General features: G+C 47.0%; 1 protein-coding gene across 32 annotated transcripts in view; it reads left to right on the forward strand.

Moving 5' to 3' along the window:
* Positions 1–21306, forward strand: part of LOC144314033 (uncharacterized) — a 287113-nt gene that overhangs the window by 232434 nt on the left and 33373 nt on the right. For 14 of the 32 annotated variants that reach the window (XM_077897651.1, XM_077897660.1, XM_077897665.1 and 11 more), the window contains 3 exons: positions 1774–1859; positions 4112–4227; positions 10216–11033. In XM_077897651.1, the coding sequence (XP_077753777.1) occupies positions 1774–1859; positions 4112–4125 (100 nt within the window). In that variant the 3' untranslated portion in view covers positions 4126–4227; positions 10216–11033. Of the gene's footprint in view, positions 1–1773; positions 1860–4111; positions 4228–10215; positions 11034–14459; positions 16187–21306 lie in introns of those variants that run through there. The other 18 variants (XR_013379678.1, XR_013379685.1, XR_013379686.1 and 15 more) reach the window with 6 other exon arrangements.

A 21306-nucleotide genomic window follows, 5' to 3' on the forward strand; every position in this document is an offset into this window, starting at 1 on the left:
TTGTTATCTTTTTTTAAAAAAAGATTTTATTTATTTATTCATGAGAGACTCAGAGAGAGAGAGAGAGAGAGAGAGAGAGGCAGAGACATAGACAGAAGGAGAAGCAGGCTCCCTGCAAGGAGCCTGATACAGAACTCAATCCTAGGACCCTGGGATCACAACCTGAGCTGAAGGCAGATGCTCAACCACTGAGCCACACAGGTGTCCCTTGAATTCTTAATCTTTCATCTCCTTTGCATATTCTGTGCCTGATAATGCTAGTCACTGCAGTTTTCTGGGGGTGTTTCTATAGTAGTTGTTTCTACAGATCTCATTAATATTGTCTTATTTCCTTATGTGCCAGGTTATTTTCATGTGTGCAGCAATTGTGTGTGAAGAATTGTTTGTAGAAGTAACATGAGATCTTAATGTGTTCTATTCATCCAGAGAGTATTTACATTTGCTTCTGTTAGGCACTTGGGAATATTAGCAATCTAGGATCACCATAATCCAATTAGGGTTAAGCTGAGCCCCTGCAAAATGTGGTCTATTACTTATTCATCCAGTCTTAAGATGCAGTCTATCAGGGCCCTCACCTAACATGAGGGACTACATGGTCCCCTCTCCTTTGGTTGGCACTGGATTTCAACTTTTGTTCCCTTTGGATGCAAAACTGCCTCCATGCTGCTTAGCCTCCCAGCTTCTTAGTTGTCTCTTCTAGAAGCAGCAAATATCCCAAGGGGAAAAGATGCCTCAGTTGTTGGGCTTGCCTCCCCAAATGCCAGTCTTTTCCCACATCTTTGTTTAGCATCTTTTCATTATCCTTTTAACACTTCGATGCCCTTCAGGTTGATTTTATTTTTATTTTGTCCAGGCTTTGTAATTGTCCTCAGCAGGAGAACAGGCCCCAGTGATCTAGTCTCCTGTTACCAGATGGTAGGAAACAGAAATGTGGGGAACTGGTCGGGTACATGTGCACGTGCATACTGTGTGAGTACTGGGCACTGGGGTTAACTAGAGAGCATGAGCCTTTTTTGCCTTATGGAAACAAGAGTCTTATGTTGCCAGATTTTTCAATTTTTTTTTCAAAAGAAGTAGGAAATGCAGGCTTTTTAAATGTAAAATCACAATTTTCAATGGTGGCTAAAAAAAAAATTAACCCTCAGGAAACAGAACAAGACACATTTGCAGTTCAAATCCAGTTTGAAACATCTGAACTATAGTATGTGTTGATGGGTTAAAGGTGGTCATCTTCCACCATTAACCTTAGCTCCCAGTAGTCCAGGCTGCCCTGAATAAACCCTAGTCCCTCATACAGAAAAAAAAATAAGGTTTTGAAACCAATTTATGTCTTCACTGAAATCTCTTAAAAATGCCAACAGGGAGGACGCGTTCTATTCATAACACCAATTTTTTTCTGGAAAACCTCCTCCCCTCTCTCTCCCAAATCCTCCTTATGACAGCCCACCAGTTACTACAATCCCCTTTATCTCTTAAATTCCCCCCCAGTTCATTGCATCTCTGGCTTTTAGCTCTCTTATCCTCCCTCTTTCTGATCTATTCTACTTTCCCTAGCAGGTAATTCCCTGCCTTTTCTTCAGTGGACTCATGAAGCCATCCCCACCCACAGCACCCGGTGACTCAGAATCCCTTCCAACGTTTTCCTATATTCTACACAAGAAAGCCTCCAAAACCTAGCAGCCAAGATTAATCCTCCTTCACAGGAAGTGGGGGTGGGGAGACATGACGCTGTAAATACTCTAAAATCTGTATTTTTTTTCCCCATTCCATCAGCTATGCCATCTGGGATGGGGTGAAGCCAGGACGCGATGTCATTTGCAAAGGAAGCAGAGCTGATTTCCAGGATGCTTTGGCATCAAGTTGGGTTTTCAGATGGCTGCCATTTCCTTGTCATTTACATTCTCTTGAAAGGACAGTGCCCCCACACAAACCTCTTGCAAATGAGGAGGGAGAAGCCAGAAGGAAGAGAAATCAAATGTGGACTTTTCCTGATTTGTCTAATAATAGAAAGTTGGCAAAGCATGTCACAGAATAGAAAGTATTTGATAAAAATAGCATCTGTTAAGCCTGGGACTCAAGCTGGAGATGCATGGAAATAAAATTTATTCCTTCCTTGAATGTTCCCCAACTAGTATCACAATTCTGTCTCCTTCATTAATGAGAGAGGTTTAAAATGCTACTTTCTGTGACCAAAATGCCTCTCTTTTCCAACACTGAAGGTGGAGGAGGTGCTGGCTGAATTAAGGAAAGCACTAAGCTGAGAGACTGCCTTTGGCCAGTCGGGTGTGGCTCTACCAACCCACCCTTGACTTTGAGACGTGGTGTCAGGGGCACTCCCTTAGTACCAGCTTGTGAGATGGGACATCTGGGAGAAGGTTTTCCGGACAAGCCAGTGTCACTGACTCACAGGAGCCTAATTGATAATCATAATTGTGTAGTATTATTACTTTCCCAGAGGGAGGTCTCTGGCCAGGCGGCCCTCAGTAAAAAGGAAAAAAAAAAAAAAAAAAGGCAACCCAGAGACGTATGTCCTCTCCTTCACAAAGCTGCTCCTCAAGGTGTTTGGGGCTTTCACATTTTTCTCCTGCTACCGAGGACCCCCAAAGGTGTCCCCTCAGTTCAGGACAGGAACACGAGATTGGGCCCTTCTCAAAGGATGTCCTATATATAGCCAGTGAACTCTCCTCATGACTGTCCTCTGTGTCACCCGCTCTTCTGGGTCCCAGCCCTTTGATGCCTTGCTGGAAACAGTCTTTTACTGAAAAGCAAAACGGAGCCAAACTAACAGTAGAAGAGAACAAGTGATCAAGTGGCCCCTATTAAATGACCTACATTTTTAATATATTTTTTAAAAATTGTGATGGGGTACTTGGCTGGCTCAATGTGCCTCTTGATCTTGGGGCTGTGAGTTTGAGCCCCATGTTGAGTGTAGAGATTAAAAATAAAATCTTTTAAAAATGCTAAAAAACTACGGGTGCCTGGGCGGCTGAGTTGGTTAAGTGTCCAACTCTTGATTTCAACTCAGGTCTTGATCTCTGGGTTGTGAGTTCAGGCCCCATGTTGGGCATGTAGCCTACTTTAAATAAGGAGAAAAAGAGGGGTACCTGGGTGGCTCAGTTGGTGGGGCTTCCAACTCTTGATTTCACCTCAGGTCATGATCTCAGGGTTGTGAGATGGAGCCCTGAGTAGGGCTCTGTGATGAGCGTGGAGCCTGCTTGGGGTTTTCTCTCTTACCCTCTCCCTCTGCCCCTCCTTCTCCTTGCACTCTCACACTCTCTGTCTCTAAAAAAATAAAAGGGGGGAGGGAAGGACCAAAGAAAGGTAAAAAATTAAAAACTAAAAATTGTGATAAAGTACATATGGTCTAAAATTTCCTATTTTAACCATTTTCAAGTGTACAGTTCAGTGGCATTCAGTACCTTCATGTTCTCATGCAACCATCACCACCCTCTATCTCCAGAACTCCTTTCATCTTTTTTTTAAAAAAGATTTTATTTATTTATTCATGAGAGACAGAGAGAGACAGAGAGAGAGAGAGAGGCAGAGACACAGGGAGAAGCAGGCTCCATGCAGGGAGCCTGATGTGGGACTCGATCCCAGGACCCCAGGATCATGCCCTGGACCAAAGGCAGGCGCTCAACCACTTAGCCACCCAGGGATCCCACCCTTTTTCTTTAAGTTTAAATGATTTTATTTTCACACAACCTACATGACATTTTTCCCTTAAAAACAATGTCTCTAATCCAAATAAATCAAAGTCAAACTAAATGAAGAGTTTGAGAGGACATCACCCATTAGTCTAAGTCCTGGTGATGTGCATGAAAAGCAGCAGCAGTTATGCCAACAGGGGATAGATCTAAAGTAATAGTCACATTTACTCACATTTTTCCATTTCTAAACCATCCTTAAAGAAAGTCGTATCAGGGGTCACACCATCTTCACAGTAGTCCAGCAGAGCAACCATGCCATCCGGGTTTGTGTTCCCATCAACAAACAGCTGGTCGTTTTTGCAAATAGTAAGGATATGCTTGATTTGTTCTGCAGCCTGGGTCTCTGTTTTTCAAGTTTGCCTTTGGTTGAGTTCATATTGTCTTTGCTGTGCTTCTTATAGGCTTCTTAACGTGAAGCTGGTGTCCTGCAAGTGATAGTTCCTAACGGTATCAACACCAGTGACTGCTTCTGGTACCCTCGCTCTCAGGTCTTTAGTGGAGGCGTTGCCACAAACGAGTAAGTCAGCAGTGTTACCCTCCGTCCTACTGACCAGCTTCTCCTCCACCTCCAGGGGCACCTCCGGGAGCCCTCCCCGAGCTCCTGAATCTTCATGTCTGAGGACTTATCATCATGGTGGATGAGATTGAAAAACAGGATCATAACAGCAGGTGGAGGGTGGAGACAGATGAGGATGGCTCTAGGTGAACAGGAGCCCAAGGCCTGGAGGGAGTGGTCCAGCCTGGGCAGTACCCCAGCGGGGTAGGGGGGCAGGTAGGGAACAGGCAGAAAAGGAGAGTTCTTTCTATCTTGCAAAACAAACTCCATGCCCTTAGACAACAGATTCCCAGTGCTCCCTCCCCGCAGCCCCTGGCAAACACCATTCTGCTTTCTGTCTCTATGATTTCGACTATTGTATGTGTCACCTATGAATGGAAACATACAGTTGTCCTTTTGTGACTGCCTGATTTCACTTAGCACAACGTCCTGAACTTTCATCCATGTTGTGACATTTCCTTCCATCTTTAAGGCTGAATACTATTCCATTGTACGTATAAACCATATTGTGTTTTTCCATTGAGCCACTGATGGACACTTGGGTTGCTTCCATGTTCTGGCTGCTGTGAATAACGCTATGATGAATATTAGGTGCTCTTTTCAAGATTGTTTTGACTGATTTGTGGGTTTTTTTAAAAAAGATTTTATGTATTTATTTGAGAGAGAGAGAGCACAAGTTGGAGGGAGGGCTAGTGGGAGAAGCAGACCCCCACTGAGCAGGGAGCCCAATGCAGGGCTCGATCCCAGGACCCCGGGATCATGACTTCAGCCAAAGGCAGATGTTTACCCGACTGAGCCACCCAAGTGCCCCGACCTATTTGTATTTTAAATGGTGGGATATTTTAAGAACCCAAGAAAGCCAGTGAGAGCTATTTTAGGTAGAAACAGGCTTAGCGTCCCCTGCATCAAGCCATGTTGCCTGCCAACAGGACTGCCCTCAGATGCACATTTTATCTAGTATCATGTATTTTTCATTTCATCACTGAAAATGATAAAAAGTTGTACCCAGTAGGGAGAGAATATATAAACACTGAACTTCCCAAGCCAGTTGACCATGGGAATTTTGACAATGGTGATTTATCAGACAGTGACTTTGGGAAGTGACAGGATGCAGCAGGAACAAACAGGTGGCTTTGGCATCAAACCCGGCAAACATCTTTCCCCACATGGGTTTTAAACACCTTCCTGACCTGAGTTTCAGGGTTCTTATTGATTCCCATTTACCCCTGAGCTCTCCTGTGTCTTCAACTCTTAGTTACTCCCCATCAGCACTGCAACATGCTCAAGCCTTTAACAAAACAAAACGGCAAGATAAAAGCACAACCACTCCTTTGAGCCCTGTCTCCCTTTGCCTCCCAGCCTCTCTCTCTCTTCCCCCTGGAAGACTGTCTTCCCCCATCTACTTTCACATCCCACTCCAATTCACTCCTAAACCCATTGTGCTCTGGCTTCTGCCCCTATGCTCTTCTTCTGAGTTTTATTTATTTATTTATATAATTAAAATTTTTTTAAAAATTTATTCATGAGCAATACACAGAGAGAGAGTCAGAGACACAGGCAGAGGGAGAAGCAGGCTCCATGCAGGGAGCCCAATACGAGACTCGATCCTGGGACTCCAGGATCACGTCCTGAGATGCAGGCCAGTGCTCAACCACTGAGCCACCTAGGATTCCCCTTCTTCTAGGTTCTAATGTGACCTTGCTGGGCCTCCTGGTCTGAGCTCGTGATGGGTCTGAGTCTCAGCTCCAATTCAAGGCAGCAAGAGCACTGCACCCTGAGAAGTCCTGGCATGCAGCTTCAGAGGCAATCCCTAGAACACCAAGAATATATATATAGTGACTGCCTGATTTCACTTAGCACAGTGTCCTCAACTTTCATCCATGTTGTGACATGTGTCAACATTTCCTTCCTCTTTAAGGCTGCATACTATTCCATAGTATGTATAAACCATATTGCATTTTTCCATTGGGCCATTGATGGACATTTGGGTTGCTTCTACCATCTGGCTGTTGTGAATAATGCTATGATGAACATTAGGGTATAAATATGACCGTGTGTGTGTGTGTGTGTGTGTGTGTGTGTGTGTATTTTCCCCATTAAGGTATATGGTAACCCAAGTAAGGTGTATGATCTATGGAACTGCATCCTTACTAATGCAGAAACAAGAACAACATTTGCAAAACATCTTCCAGACAGTGGAGCCTCAAGGTCAGGGGATCAACTCTATCATCCAACACACCTGGAGTGACCCTCCCAGCTCTGCCATTTGCTATCTGGGAGACGTTGGGCAAGTTCCTTCAATTCTCTCTGCCTCCTCACCTCACCTCAAAAATGGCCATGGCAATAGCAGGCACCACAAGGAACTATTAGAAGAAGTGAGCAAGACCGGGATCCCTAGGTGGCGCAGCGGTTTGGCGCCTGCCTTCGGCCTAGGGCGCGATCCTGGAGACCCGGGATCGAATCCCACATCGGGCTCCCAGTGCATGGAGCCTGCTTCTCCCTCTGCCTGTGTCTCTGCCTCTCTCTCTCTCTCTCTCTCTGTGACTATCATAAATAAATAAAAAAAATTAAAAAAAAAAAAAAAGAAGAAGTGAGCAAGACCATGTGTGTCAGGTGCTAAGTGCAGTTCATGGCCCATAGGAAGCATTTCATAAGGAATAGCTCTCATGACTACTTTTTATCTAAGCCCATCTCAATTTTCACACCTCTAAGATGGGAATGAACAAATGTGGTAAGACTACGGGTTTGTTACAAAATTCTCCAGAGAGTCATTGATTTCCTGAGTGATCAGAAACATTTCAGGGGCACCTGTGTGGCTCAGTCTGTTAAGCATCTGACTCTTGATCTCTGCTCAGGTCCTGATCTTGGGGTTGTGAGTTCAGGCCCTCTGCATTGGGTTCCATGCTGGGTGTGGAGCCTGCTTAAGAGGGAGAGAGAGAGAGAGAGAGAGAGAGAGAGAGAGAGAAAAGAAAGAAAAAAGAAACAAAGAAAGAATAGAGGCCTTTAAAAAGGACAGTGTGAGAAACTACAGGGAGAAACATTGCAGAGGGGCCAGAGAGAGAAGCAGAATCCTCAAATGAGAATGAACATTTCCTAGATGTTGGGAGATAAACCAGCAGGCACAAGAGTAGGACGAAAATCTGCCTCTGTGGTTGGCATCGGAGAAGATGAATGATCTCTGTTGTACAAGTACAAACACAGACTAGATGGGGAAACAGCCACTGGAAAAGCCATCAGAACTAAAACTAGATAGTAGGCAATGGCCACCAGAGGAGGCATCTACTGTGATCAATTAAAACTGGAGACCTCATTTTAAAATAAGTAGAGATGTTCCAAGAACAGATGTTGCAGAGTACATGAATCCAGGTATGTGAGTCTGACAAAATGGCTGAAGTGCAGGCAGAAATGGGAGGACGTAAAATTGGCACATGTCGGTCCACCAATAAAGGCCGAGGACAGCTGAGCAAAGAGTCTGGGCCTGTGCTGTCCGAAGGGGCAGCAGTAGCCTCGGTGACTCTCCAGCACTTGAAATGTAGGTGGTAGAAATTGAGAAATGTGTTAAGTGTAAACTACACACAGATTTCGAAGACTAAGTACCCAAAAAAGTAAGAACATAAAATATATTAACAATTTTAAAAACATTGATCACACATTGAAACGGTAACAGCTCAGATGCTGAGTTAAGCAAAATAGACTAAAATTAATTTTACTGTGTTTCGCTTTCTTTTTAAATGTGGCTTCTAGGGATGCCTTGGTGGCTTAATTGGTTAAGTGTCTGCCTTCAGCTCAGGTCATGATCCTGGGGTCCTGGGATTGAGCTGTGCATCAGGCTTCCTGCTCCGCAGGAAGCCTCCTTCTCCCTTTCTCCCTGCTTATGCTTGCTCTCTCTCTCTCAAATAAATAAAATCTTTAAATACATAAAAAATATATGTGGCTTCTATAAAATGTAAAATCACACACATTCTTGTGAGTGGTATTCAACATATGGAAGCTATGGGGTTTTTTTTTTACTTAAATTCAATTAGCCCACATACGGGACATCATTAGTTTCAGATGTAGAGTTCAGTAATTCATCAGTTGCAGGTAACACCCAGTGCTTGTAAGATATGTATTTTTGTTGTTGTATAATTCCAAAGACCTGGGAGTTTACTATATGTCAGTATCATTATGTATTTAAGGCAATATTGAAGATGCCTTCACAGTCCACCAAATGGGAGAGGAAAATCTGCCCACCTTTTAGAGCAGCCATTCTCAACTGGGGCAGTTTTGCCTCCCGGGGCCATCTGGAGACACGTTTGCGCATCAAAACTTGATAGTGAAAGGGAATATAAGGGAAGGGAGAAGAAGTGTGTGGGAAATGTCAGAAAGGGAGACAGAACATAAAGACTCCTAACTCTGGGAAACAAACTAGGGGTGGTGGAAGGGGAGGAGGGCGGGGGGTGGGGGTGAATGGGTGACGGGCACTGAGGGGGCACTTGACGGGATGAGCACTGGGTGTTATTCTGTATGTTGGTAAATTGAACACCAATAAAAAATAAATTTATTATTAAAAAAAAAAAAACCTGGAGGGATAAAGCGGCTACTGGTATCTAGAAGATAGAGGCCAAGGAGGACGCTAGACATCCTACAGCCGGCAGCATCCCCACCCCCATGACAAGATCGGGCCAAAATAGCAATAGTGCCCTGAGTAGCCCTGAGTTAGAGGTTCTTGGTTATCTACAGACTTTGATTAAACATCAAGCCTCAGAAATGTGTGGGACAAAGAGAACGGCAGATGTCCTCCAGGTGCTGTGGGTAGCCGGCCCTCCAACCCCGCCCAGCAGCAGCACCACCCAGGAAGTCATTAGAAACACACAATCTGAGGCCCCAGCCCACTCCCCACTGAATCAGAATCTCAAAGTGGAGCCCCCAAATCTGTGGCTTAACAAGTAGGCCCTCCGGGTGGTTGTAATACACTCTCAGGTCTGAAAAGCCTGCTTGGCTGACCGCGTCCCCCGGTGACCTCCTCCCGCACGTTCCAGGCCTGAGCGGCAGGTGGCAGCAGACCTGACAACGGTGTCGCCAGGCCTGCAAAGAGCCGAGCCGGGGCTCGCTTGCTGCAGGTCAGCTGGTGACAGCTGGCACCCGTGCGCCGCCTCACACTCAGGAGTGCCAGCTTTCTAATTTCGGGAAAGTCGGAGAGAAAAGCGTGGTTTGAACGCACTCAGAGTCCCTTCTTAGTCCCATGGTGCTTCCAGGGCTCTGAAATTGTTCAGTTCTAACTTGCGTTACTAAAGCATATTCTCCGACAGAGAATTCGGTGAGTAATCGGGTTCGGACTATTTTTTAAAAACACCTCGCACCCTACAAAATCCCAAATTGGTGACAATACGTCATTTCTGCTATCCCCGGGGGCTTCTCGGGCCAGGCACTTGACACCGCACACCTGAGTGACTCCCCCATCTACACGTGCACCCCAGTGCACCCCATCTGGTGAAGGACCAGCCTCGCAGGCTTTCCTGGGTCTTTTGTGAGGCAGATTAAATTAGTTCGGCAAACCTCGTTCAGAAGGGCGAGCCCGCGACCGTCAGGTAATTTCCCATCCGAGCCACAAGGGGGCACCCTCCGCCCTGCCATGGGCGTGCGTCTGTGCCCAAAGGATGACCCTGAAGGGGAAGGTCGCTCGAGGGCAGATCCTGAAGGAATGGGGAAGGAACTGTTACTGTTTTGGTAAAGTGGCTCAGTGGTGTGACTTTTGAGTGGGATCTCCGCCCCGGACTCTAAAGCCGCGTTCTTCAAGGTGTGGCCCCCCGTCTGGCAGCCACAGCATCACCTGGGAGCTGTTAGCAAAGCAGTTATTGGGCCCCTTCCCAGGCCTGCTGAGTCAGAAGCTGGGAGGGGGGGGACCCACCGATGATTTCTGCTTTAACAAGCGTCTTCTCTCTTATACGCCCCCCCCCCCCCCCCCAGGTGACTGCGATGCTGGCTCAAGCTTGAGAACCACTGCCTCCGTGGAGCATCTTCCTGGGCACCCTGAGCACCGGCTGGGATGCAGAACCACGACGTTGCTATCTGATCTCATCAGGCTTCTGCCAAGAGGCTAAATGTAAGAGCCTGCGTTCCTAACGCTTGACATGTCCTTCGGGTCACTTACCCGAGAACACCTGAGGACACTGAGGTCAGTCTTTCTGTGGGAATGTGTCAGTCCCTGGGCGATACAGAGGAGGGCCAAGTGCCAGCCCTCAGGAGCTTCCAATCACGTGTAGACGGCGGGATCGCCACAGAGATCCAAAGACCAAGGAGGCTCCGACTGGGGTGCCTCTGGCTCCACGTGGAAGCAGAATGGAAGCACACACATTAGGACACCCCCCCCCCCATCGCCATCCTGCCTTGCTTTTCTATTCTCTCACGCCCAGATGCGCCCCCTCCTCTTTTCCTCCCTGCTCACCGCCTGCCCTGGGTTTGCCCTAGTTTTTCTCTTTCATGGCCCCTAATCTTCTACATCGCTTGTCCTATTTCCCTCCACCTCATTCTGGTTTTGTTTTAGGTCACAGAAGTCCCAGGGATAGATTCAGCAAGGGCAGAGCCCCCAGAAGGCAGAGGAAAGGATAGAACAGAGTGGACGTGGACAGACGTCGGTTCAGGATGAAGCCTGAGAACACCCGAGCGCACCTGACCATCCTGGCCCCTGCCCTGTGCTGTGCAGGCCCCGGGGGCACGCTGCGCTGGGGGCCGCAGAGTGTGGCAGAGCTCTCGGGGGCAATTGGACGTGAGCTAAGCCTTGGCAGGTGAGGGGGCTCCGGGTGAGCAGAGGGGGAGGAGGGGCCCTGCCGGCCACAGCAGGAAGGAGCTCGAGTGTGAGGGGGCATGGTAGCCTGTGGGGGATGGAGGATATGATGCAGAGTCGTGGGAAGTGAGGCTGGATGGGTCCCCAGATGGAGGAGGTGACAGATAAAGTTGGAGTCGGTTCCTGAGCAGAGGAGAAGTGTGCGTAAGAAGGAATTATATTGGTACTAAGAAGGCATCATGTCCTGCGGGAGTCACGATGAAAATGCCTGTAGTGTGAAGCAAGTTAGGGATGAAGCAGGAGGGCCAGGAGGGGCTGTGGGGAGCTAAAGCACCTGCCCATTCTAGAGTGGGGAATTACCGGGGACAGGCGTCACAACTCTGGACTTCTTTCTCATGAGAGACACACAGAGAGAGGCAGAGAGAGAGAAGCAGGCTCCATGCAAGGAGCCCAATGCGGGACTCGATCCCGGGTCTCCAGGATCACGCCCCGAGCTGAAGGCGGCACTAAACTGCTGAGCCACCCGGGCTGCCTGAGACTTGATTTTTTAAAAATTTTTATTGAGGTATCATTGACACAGTTACATTAGTTTCAGGTGTACAACATGGTGATTCGAGGAGTCTGTACACGGTGCTGTGCTCCCCATGAGCGTAGCTCCCATCTGTCACCTTACAGTGCTGTTACCACCCCACTGACTGTATTCCCTGTGCTGTGCCTTTCATCCCCGTGGCCTATTTATTCTATAACAGGAAGCCTGTACCTTCTCCTCCCCATCACCCGTTTTGCTCACCACTCCCAGCCTCTTAACCTCTGGCAACCATCAGTTTGTTTTCTGTATTCTGGGTCTATTTCTGCTTCTTTTCATTGTTGTTCATCAGTTTTGTTTGGTAGATCCCACAGAAATATAAAATCATGTGGTATTCATCTGTATCTGACTTATTTCACTTAGCATTAACTTCTCTAGCTCTATATTGTTGCAAATGGCAAGATCTTTTTTATGGCTGAGTAATATTCCAGTGTCTATACGTATCACATACTCTTTATTCATTGCATCCATTGATGAACACTGGGGTTGCTTCCATAGCTTGACTATTGCTGTAGTAAAAAAGGGTGCATATATGTTTTCAGATTAACATTTTAATTTTCTTTCAGTGAATACCCAGTAGTGGAATTACTGGGTAGTATAGTATTTGATATTTTGATACTGTTTTCCACAGTGGCTGCACCAATTTACATTACCACCAAGAGTGCACAGGGTTCATTTTTCTCCACATTCTCACCAACATATACTTCTTGTTTTTTCAATATTAGCCATTCTGGCTGGTAAGAGGTGATAATTCATTGTGGCTTTGGTTGGCATTTTTCTGATGATGAGAGATGTTGAGTACTTTTTTCAGGCACCTATTGGCCATCTGGATGTCTTCTTGGCAAAATTTTTATTTGTGTTCTGCCCATTTTTAATCAGATTATTTCTTCATTTTAAAATATGGTAGCTAATTAAAATTTTTAAAATCTGGGCCTTTGGTCAAGTTTGATTTGGATTTTAAAAATTTTTTAACTTAAAGGTTTTAATCCTTTTTTAAAACAAGTTTTTATTTACTTATGTAATCTCTATACCCAATATGGAGATCAAACTCACAACCCCCAGATTAAGGGTTGCACACTCTTCCAACTGAGCCAGCCAGGCACCCCTCTGACCTGGATTTTTTTTTAATCTGGCATAGGGATTTGTACCATACTCTCAAAATACTACAGTTATTTTATCTTCTTAGTTTCCTTCCTCTTTTCTCTTAAAGCTACTTATTATGAACAACAACAAAATAAGTATAACATTCACTGAACATCAACAGTGTACTTTAAAATTCTTCACTTAAATTACCCCATTTGATCCTCACACAGCCCTCCCTGTAAGATTAGCTACTCCTATTTTACAGATGAGAGAAGTAAGGCTCTAAGAGGTAAAATAGCTTGCCCCAGATTACACAGTAAGTAGAGAAGCTGGATGCCTGCCCAGGTGGTCAGATTGTGACTCATGCCTTTAGCTTGTGTGTAATATCCTTTCCTGTATAGTTTCTCGCTTCCAAGCATAAGTGATATTCATGAGGTTGTGTTTACCTTCTCGCACTAAAATATCAGTGTGCTTTTTCCGTGCCCATGCCTTGGGTGTGGAATATGTCTGTTCTGGTTGGTTTCACAAATATTTACTGAGTGCTTATGATGAGCCATGCAGTGGGCTGGGCACCAGTCATCCACCTTCATGAAACCATTTTATTTAATTTAGTTATTTTTGAAATTTTACTTAGTTTTTAAGTAAACTCTACCTCCAATATAGGGCTCGGATTCACGACCCACCCCGAGATCTAGAGTCGTGTGCTCTACTAACTGAGCCAGCCAGGCGCCCCCATGAAACTGTTTTAATAGGAAATGCTGACAGAAGCACAAAATCTCAGTGTAATATGGGATGTCATGTTGAAATAAAGGCATCTCCAGGATGTGGTGAGATCACACTCTGGAGTCCTGCATGTGGGGGAAGGCATACATCAGGGATGACTTCCTGTGAGAAAGACCATGGGGGTTGAGTGTCAAAGAACTCTAAGGCACAGCAGGGTTCAAGAGGCAGGCATTGGAAGAGCCAGAGGGTGTAGGGAAGATCAGGAGAGTCGTGACCAAGCATCAGGAGGAGTTGGGGACCTTTGGGTTAGCGCTACCTGAGAGGGCTGATGGAAAGGCCAGTGCCAGAGGAGGCTGAGGGGCAGACCCCACAGAAAGAATAAAGACTGATTTGTGAGTGAACGAATGAGATGAATCAACTGAAAGGCTGGAAGAGGGCATCACGTGAATTCACCCTGGCACATGGAAGGACTGGCCACCTCTTCCTGGTGTGGTACCACAACCAGGCTGCTTCGTCTCTGTGATCCTTAGTTTCCTTGTATAAAGTGAAGTCTGTGACTCACACAGTTTGGCAAGTATTGCATGAGATGCCATGCCAGGACTAGGCCAGCGCCTGGCCAGTGCAATCACTAAGACCATGTGAGTTATTATCACTGGAGGCACTTGGGAAATGTTTGTTGAATGAATGAATGAATGAATGAGAGCAATGGTTTAAGCCGCCCCAGTGATAGCAACAGGAGTTGGGAGATGAGTGCAGGAGCTTCAGCTTGAGACTGGCCCATGATTCTACTTGTCTTTTGAGGACCGGAGAATAAGGGCTACATTCATTTGAGACCTATACAGATGTCCGCTCTATTGTAAAGTCCAAATGAAGCTATCTAGTCCCCCTGAGCAGCAGCCTGCCTCCACACGCAAACCTGACCACAGAGCCTTCAGTTGAATCAGCTGTAATTTGGTGCTGAGGCTGCTGATTTTTTTCCCCCAGAGGCCTTGTCTGCACTCTGCCCATTGAATGGTGAATCTAACATTCCTGCAGGTTTCATCACTCCATCCAGGTGCTCACAGCCCTGCCAACTGAACGCTCTCTCCTGGGCAGCTGCAGCAGTCTGGCACCTGGCGCCCATCTGGTGGAAATAAGCATCCGCTTGGGAGGCATGACAGCCTTGTTGGCTCCCGCGTGATTGATGGCCACGGCTGCTGCCCCTGTGTCCCTCGCTTCCAAATAACACAGAGGGGGACAGTTTCCCAGCCAGTTGGGTAGCTCCAGGTGGCCACGTTCACCTTGGGGATTCCCAGGAAGAGAGAGGAAAACCTGTAAAATGATGACAATCATGCATTCCGTATCTATAGTCATTTTTGCTTCAGAATCTCGATGGCTGGAGCACATGGGAGCTTTTCTCCAGGGATTCTGTGCTGGTAGCTGTGTGCCTTGATTTTTCAGGTGGTGATGAGGGCACTGGGAGGAAGGGACCTGAAAAGTGGAAGCCTGGCTTTTTCTGAATGAAATAATTTCTGTGACCATGGGTCCCCAACTTACCTGTGTGCCAGACTCCTCAATGGGGTGGGAGACACACAGGGCTGCAAGTTCTGGAAGGGTAGGTGTGTGACCAGACCCAGACACCTGTATCTTTATTCAGGTCCTTAGGACTTTTCACAATGTGGTCTGCAGATCACCTGAATCCAATCACCTATTTCAAAATGCAAGTTCTTGGGTACCTGGTTGACACAGTCAGTTAAGCATCCAACTCTTGGTTTTGGCTCAGGTCATGATCTCAAGGTCATGAGGTTGAGCCCCACCACCAGCTGTGTGCTCAACAGGGATTCTGCTTAAGATTCTCTTCCTCTGCTCCCCCCTACTCACACGTGCTCTCTCTAAAATAAATCTTTAAAATATAAAATACAAATTCAGGTTCCTTGGGCTCACCCCAAGACTCATAAAATAGACAGTTCTGGATATTGAAGCCATAAGGGGTTTTGTTTGTTTGTTTTAAGATTTTATTTATTAGAGAGAGCGAGCACGAGGTGAGGAGGGGCAGAGGCAGAGGGAGAGGGAGAAGCAGGAGCAAGCTCCCCACTGAGCAGGTGGGGCTCCATCCCAGGACCTTGGGGTCATGACCTGAGCCGAAGGCAGACTCTTAACTGACTGAGCCACTCAGGAGCCCCAAAGCCTTAAGTTTTTCAATTTGAAGTCTAATTGACATTCAACATAGTGTTAATTTCATGACTCCACATTTGTACACCTTAGGAAATGATCACCACAGTAAGCCTAGTTAATATCTGTCTCCATACCTAGTTACAAAAACATTTTTTTTCTTGTGATGGGAACTTTTAAGATTTACTTTCTTAGTATCTTCAAATTTGCAATACAGTATTGACCATAGTCCCCATGAGGTACGTGACATCCCATTGCTTATTTTATAACTGGAAGTCTCTGCCTCTTGTCTCCGCACACCCATTTCACCCACCCCCATCTGCCCTCCCCTCTGGCAACCACCCATCTGTTCTCTGTATCTATGAGTTTTGTTTTTGTTTTGTTTTGTTCATTTGTTTTGTTTTGTTTAGACTCCACATATAAGTGAGATCATACAACACTTGTCTTTCTGTCTGATGTATTTCACCCATGGATGGCTTCATTTTTAACAAGTGACTTTAACCTCCGGTCTTGAACACATTTACATTTGAGAACCACTGCATAAATGATTCTGACACATCATGACACTTGCAAAGCCACTGCCCCACAGCAATTAAACTTACATTTCTATCTTACAGGCCCTAGATTTTTTTTCCCCTGACTCAACTAGACTTCCCTCAGCAACGAAGAGCAGTGTTGGTCAATAGAACACAAAGGAGCAAAGAAAGTTGAAAAGTGATGTAACCCGAAGCCACGTTGAGTCTGAGGCCAAGAAACTGTGATGGAAAAACACTAGGGCTCCTCACCTTGATTGTGACAAAGCTTTGGAGGGTGAAATGGAATGTGTGAACCTTCTGAAAACTGTCGACACTACAGCTCTTTAGCAAATGGGCTAGTTGTAGTTAGCAACTTCCTCTTGGCAACAAGAAGCTGCCTCTAGTCTTATGCGCCTTTTGACTCCTCATGGCAATCTTGGGGCAGGATGGTGTGAGCAGAGAGACTGGGAGCTTGGCTTCCAAAGGTCAGGCGCCTTAGCCTGCAATGCCTGACCTCAGAGGTACAGAGGGGCGCAGTCCACGTGTCTGTGCAGTGTTTTGGGGCAGGCTTTGCTGCCAGCCCCATGGAACCCTCACCCCTGTGGCCTCTCTCCCGGCGGTCAGTGAGCAGTGTGAGTCCCTGAAGAGCCAGTGCAGAGCCATTCTGTAGGAGCAGAGCCATTCTGTAGGAGCCTAGCCAGCTAGACAATGGCTACTCTGTTCCTGTGTTCGCTAGCACCCAGACAGTTAACCCAGAAACTGCCCTCCTGCCCCTCAGGGCAGGCAAATTTAAAAGCTCTCCTTTCAACTTTAGCCCCAAATCTCAGAGGCTGAGAAGATGCACTTTCTTCCCCCAAAGCCTAGTTTTTTCCATACTATTTGGCCGTGAGGCCTTCAAGAGGGTCTCTTTTCTTCTTTTGTGGCTGCTGATCCCTGGAGAATTGATAGATCTTCAGAAGAATTCCCCTAGAAACTCTGGGGGACAAGAGCAACCTATGTCCACCCAGCAATCTGGACTGGGAACACTCTCACTGTCTCTCTCCCAACCCTCCCCACCCCCCGCCAAGAGAGCCAGAGATCAAACAGCCATCCCAGAAGGCCAGAAACTGGAGGCATTCTTGAAATTCATTTTAAATTTCATTTTATTAAACTTGGTATCATTTCAAAGATTGAGGCAGCTTACAAAAATCATATACAGTGTATCTCAGCAGGAGGAATAAAAGCAAAGGAAGGGAAACAGACAAAACTAGGTAGAAATTTTTGCATGAATTCCCTGGTGGACTTCTTAAAGATGGCACCCAGATTTGGTTCTGAGCTTTTTAGTAAGCAAAGAAGTCATCAGTCCTGGAGGTAACTCAGATATCCTCCATCAGTCCACCTTCTCCTTTATTTAAAAAAAAAAAAGTCTCCCATTTATGAAGTTTTTATGTGCCAGGCACATAGAGGATAGAGCCCTATGAACAAAAATTAAGTCCTTGTCTTCAAGGGGCTTATACTCTCGTTGAGGGAAATAAACCATATATTAGGAAACACTGAAATGTGACCGTCTGTCTGGGGATAATAAATGCTAAAAAAAAAAAAAATGAAACTGTGTGTGGGGACATACAGAGGCCAGGGGAGGTACAGCCATTTTGACAAAACAGTGGGGGACGTCCTCTAGGGAGTGACACGAGCAACTGGAAGGGTGAAGAAGTGAGCTGTGTGGGTGTGGGGAAGAGCGTTTGGGGCACAGAGGGCAGTGTGTGCAAAGACCACGAAGCAGGAGGGCAGTTGATGTGTCTGGGAAACTTCTAAGACATCAGTGGGGCTTGAGCACAGTGAGGGGCAGAGGGGGAGGCAGTAGGTGGTGACAATGCCCTTGGGAACTGGGCAGCCTGGCAGCCCCTGGGAAGCGGGGAGGTCAAAGGGAGAGTGGTGCCTCACAGGCCACGCAAGGACTCTGACTTACCTGCAGTGAAATGAGCAGCACAGGGGAGTGTTAAGCAGAGAGGTTGCAGGATTTCAAAAGATCACTCTGGCTGTGTGTGAAAAAGGGGCTGTGGAGGGTGTTTGCTAGCCTGCTAGGGCAGGCTGTGACAAAATACCACAGAGCGGGTGGCTGAAAAGACAGAAATGGATTTTCCACAGTTCTGGAAGTCTGAGATCAAGATGTCGGTAGGTTTGGGTTTTTTTGAGCCCCTCCCCCCTTTTAAAGATTTTATTTATGTGTGAGAGACATACAGAGAGAGGCAGAGACACAGGCAGAGGGAGAAGCAGGCTCCCCTCAGGGAGCCCAATGTGGGACTCGATCCCAGGACCCCAGGATCATGACCTGAGCCAAAGGCAGACATTCACCCACTGAGCTGCCCAGACGCCCCTCGGAGTCCTTTTCCACATGTCCCCGCATGGTGTCTGGGCACACATGTCTCTGGTGTCTGTCTGTGTGTGTCCAAGTGTCTTCCTCTAGTTAAGGGTGTCGGTAAGATGGGATCAAGGCCCACCCAAGAGGCCTCTTGGTAATATAATCACCTCTATCAGGGCCCTGTCTCCAAATACACTCCCTTTCTGAGGTCCTGGGTTTAGAGCTTCAATGCACGAATTCAGGGAGAACACAATTCAGCCCATCATGGGGCAAGGGTAGAAGGGGGAAGACTGGTTTGGGAGCTAGCAAGAGCTGCCAGTGCCATGAGCAGACTGACAGCTGTGGGAGCGTGAAAACTGCTCCCCGATCCTGTCTTAAAGGATCTTAAAGGTAGAATAGGGTTTGCTGATGGGTCAGCTGGAGGGTATGAAGAAAGAAGTTTCAAGACGGCTCCAATTTTGGAGGGCTGGGCAACTGAAGTGTGGGGTTGGCATTTACTGAGATTAGGAAAGCTATGAGGAGCCAGTGCAGGGAGATACTGAGATCGAGGCGTTCAGGTTGGGGCGTGTTAAGAGGCATCAACAGACGGCAACAGAAAATTCAGAATTCATGTTCTTTTCTCAGGCAATACCGTTCTGGTCTTCTATCTCAAGTCTCTCTCTCCAGGCCATGCACACTCTAGATGCCTTGCCCCATGTCTGTGAGGAATCTTTTTCTTCCAGGGCCCCGATCCAGTGACCTGATGGCCTCTGCCCATAAATTTCTATATATTCACACCTCAGACCACTCACATGTATCACTTGTAGCTCCGTACCCTGGGAGGATCTCCCATGTCCTTCTCATCCATTCAAGACCATTCTTGGGATATCTGTGTGGCTCTGTGGTTGAGTGTCTGCCTTTGGCTCAGGGTGTGATCCTGGAATGTCTGGATCGAGTCCCATGTTGGGCTCCTTGCATGGAGCCTGCTTTTCCCTCTGCCTATGTCTCTGACCTTCTCTCTCTGTGTCTCTCATGAATAAATAAATAAATAAAATCTTAAAAAAAAAAAAAAAAAAAAGACCATTCTTGAATGTGACTGTAATGCAGCTGCTGTTCATTTTCCCCTTGCTTTCAGCAACCAGATCAACCTCTCTGCAAAGCGAGCCAGGGCTTCTTTGTCCTCCTTCAGGTGGACACCCAGCATGGCACAGGTGCAGGCCAGCTCAGGGACGTCTGTGCAGCTGTGCTAGTTTACCCGGGAGTCTGGACCAGATACCTGTCCATGCAGCTTGATCCCAAATACACTATTTCCAACAGCAGTGCCGCTGCAGCCAGGGCCACTACTAGGTTGAGTTACACTAGTCTGTGGTCATTCTCCAGAGCCATCTAGTCTCGCTCTACAGTCTTTCAGAGTAAAGCACTGTGTTCCCCGTGGACTATCACATTCTCCAGGCTTCTGAGAGCTATTAGATTTGTTGTCAGTTGCTGTGGATGGATTTCCCAAAATCTGGTGGCTTAAAACAACAAATACACATTGTGTCTCACTTTTTTGTGGGTTAGGTTGGAAGTGGCTTAGCTGAGTGCTTCTGGCTCAGGGACTCTCATGAGGTTGCCATCAAGGTGTCTGCCAGGGGTTGTATCTTGATGTAGTCTTGATGAGGGTCTGGAGGACACGCTTCCAAGGAGGCTCACTCACACCAAGAAGGCTGGCATGTGGTACTGGCTGGGATGTCTCAGTTCTCTTCCACGTGGCCTCTCATCATCCAGGACCTTTCTTCTCCATGTAGCTTCTCCTGTAAGACATGAATAGACATTAAATCCCATGTGCCAAGAAAGTACCTCCAAGTCAAAGGATTTGAGCCCCACATTCTTTTTTTAAGACTTATTTATTCATGAGAGACACAGAGAGGCAGAGGCATAGGCAGAGGGAAAAGCAGGCTCTCTGTGGGGAGCCCGATGTGGGACTCGATCCTGGATCCCGAGATCACACCCTGAGCCAGAGGCAGATACTCAACCAGTGAGCCACCCAGGCGTCCCAAGCCCCACATTCTTGCCCCTTGATCAAAACCCCTCAAATCTAATCCCCAAGGTCCTTCTCTAGCTATAGGTGACACATGCTAGCTAATTCTTTTTTTTTTTTAATGTTTTATTTATTTATTCATGATAGAGACAGAGAGACAGAGACACAGGCAGAGGGAGAAGCAGGCTCCATGCAGGGAACCCGACACGGTACTCGATCCTGGGACTCCAAGATCACACCCTGGGCCAAAGGCAGGTGCTAAACTGCTGAGCCACCCAGGGATCCCCCATGCTAGCTAATTCTTAAGCTCCCATCCTGTAGTTACTTTCCTCCCTCAGCAAGCCCAGGATACCCTGGAGTTTCATCCTAGTTGTCAGAATGTGAGGGCAGCTCCTTGTGGTCTTGCTGGGGAGAGGCCTCTACAGCACCATCCAGCACTGAGAAGTGCTCAGTCTGACCAGGGAGCCATGGGCTTCCTCTGCAGACACACCTCCTGGGGAGGGAGGCATCCCCATGGATGCGAACAAGTCCAGAGCATCTCTCCAGATGTCTCCATCCCACGTTTCAGGGCCAAGCTTTTCCAGCCAGGACTTGGACCTCAGCAGAACAGCCAGTCTGGGCTGAGCTTGTGCATGTCTCTGCAGCTCTGGAACTCCCAACGATCAAGCTCTGCTTGGGTTCCTCCGCTGTTAGCTTTCCTACTGTAGGAAATAAGGGCCTCTTTGTAAACTCCCACATAAGCCCTCCGGCTGTCATCCTTCGCCTTTAACGGTTTGTTTAACTGTTGGTTAATGACCCCCGGTTTCTCCCTGCTGGCAGAGCTTCAAGACACTTCAGCCACAACTAGCTAACTCTGCTGCCCTTGTACACATCGCC

This window comes from Canis aureus, chromosome 5 (assembly GCF_053574225.1).
Source record: "Canis aureus isolate CA01 chromosome 5, VMU_Caureus_v.1.0, whole genome shotgun sequence".
NCBI classification, from domain to species: Eukaryota; Metazoa; Chordata; class Mammalia; order Carnivora; family Canidae; genus Canis; species Canis aureus.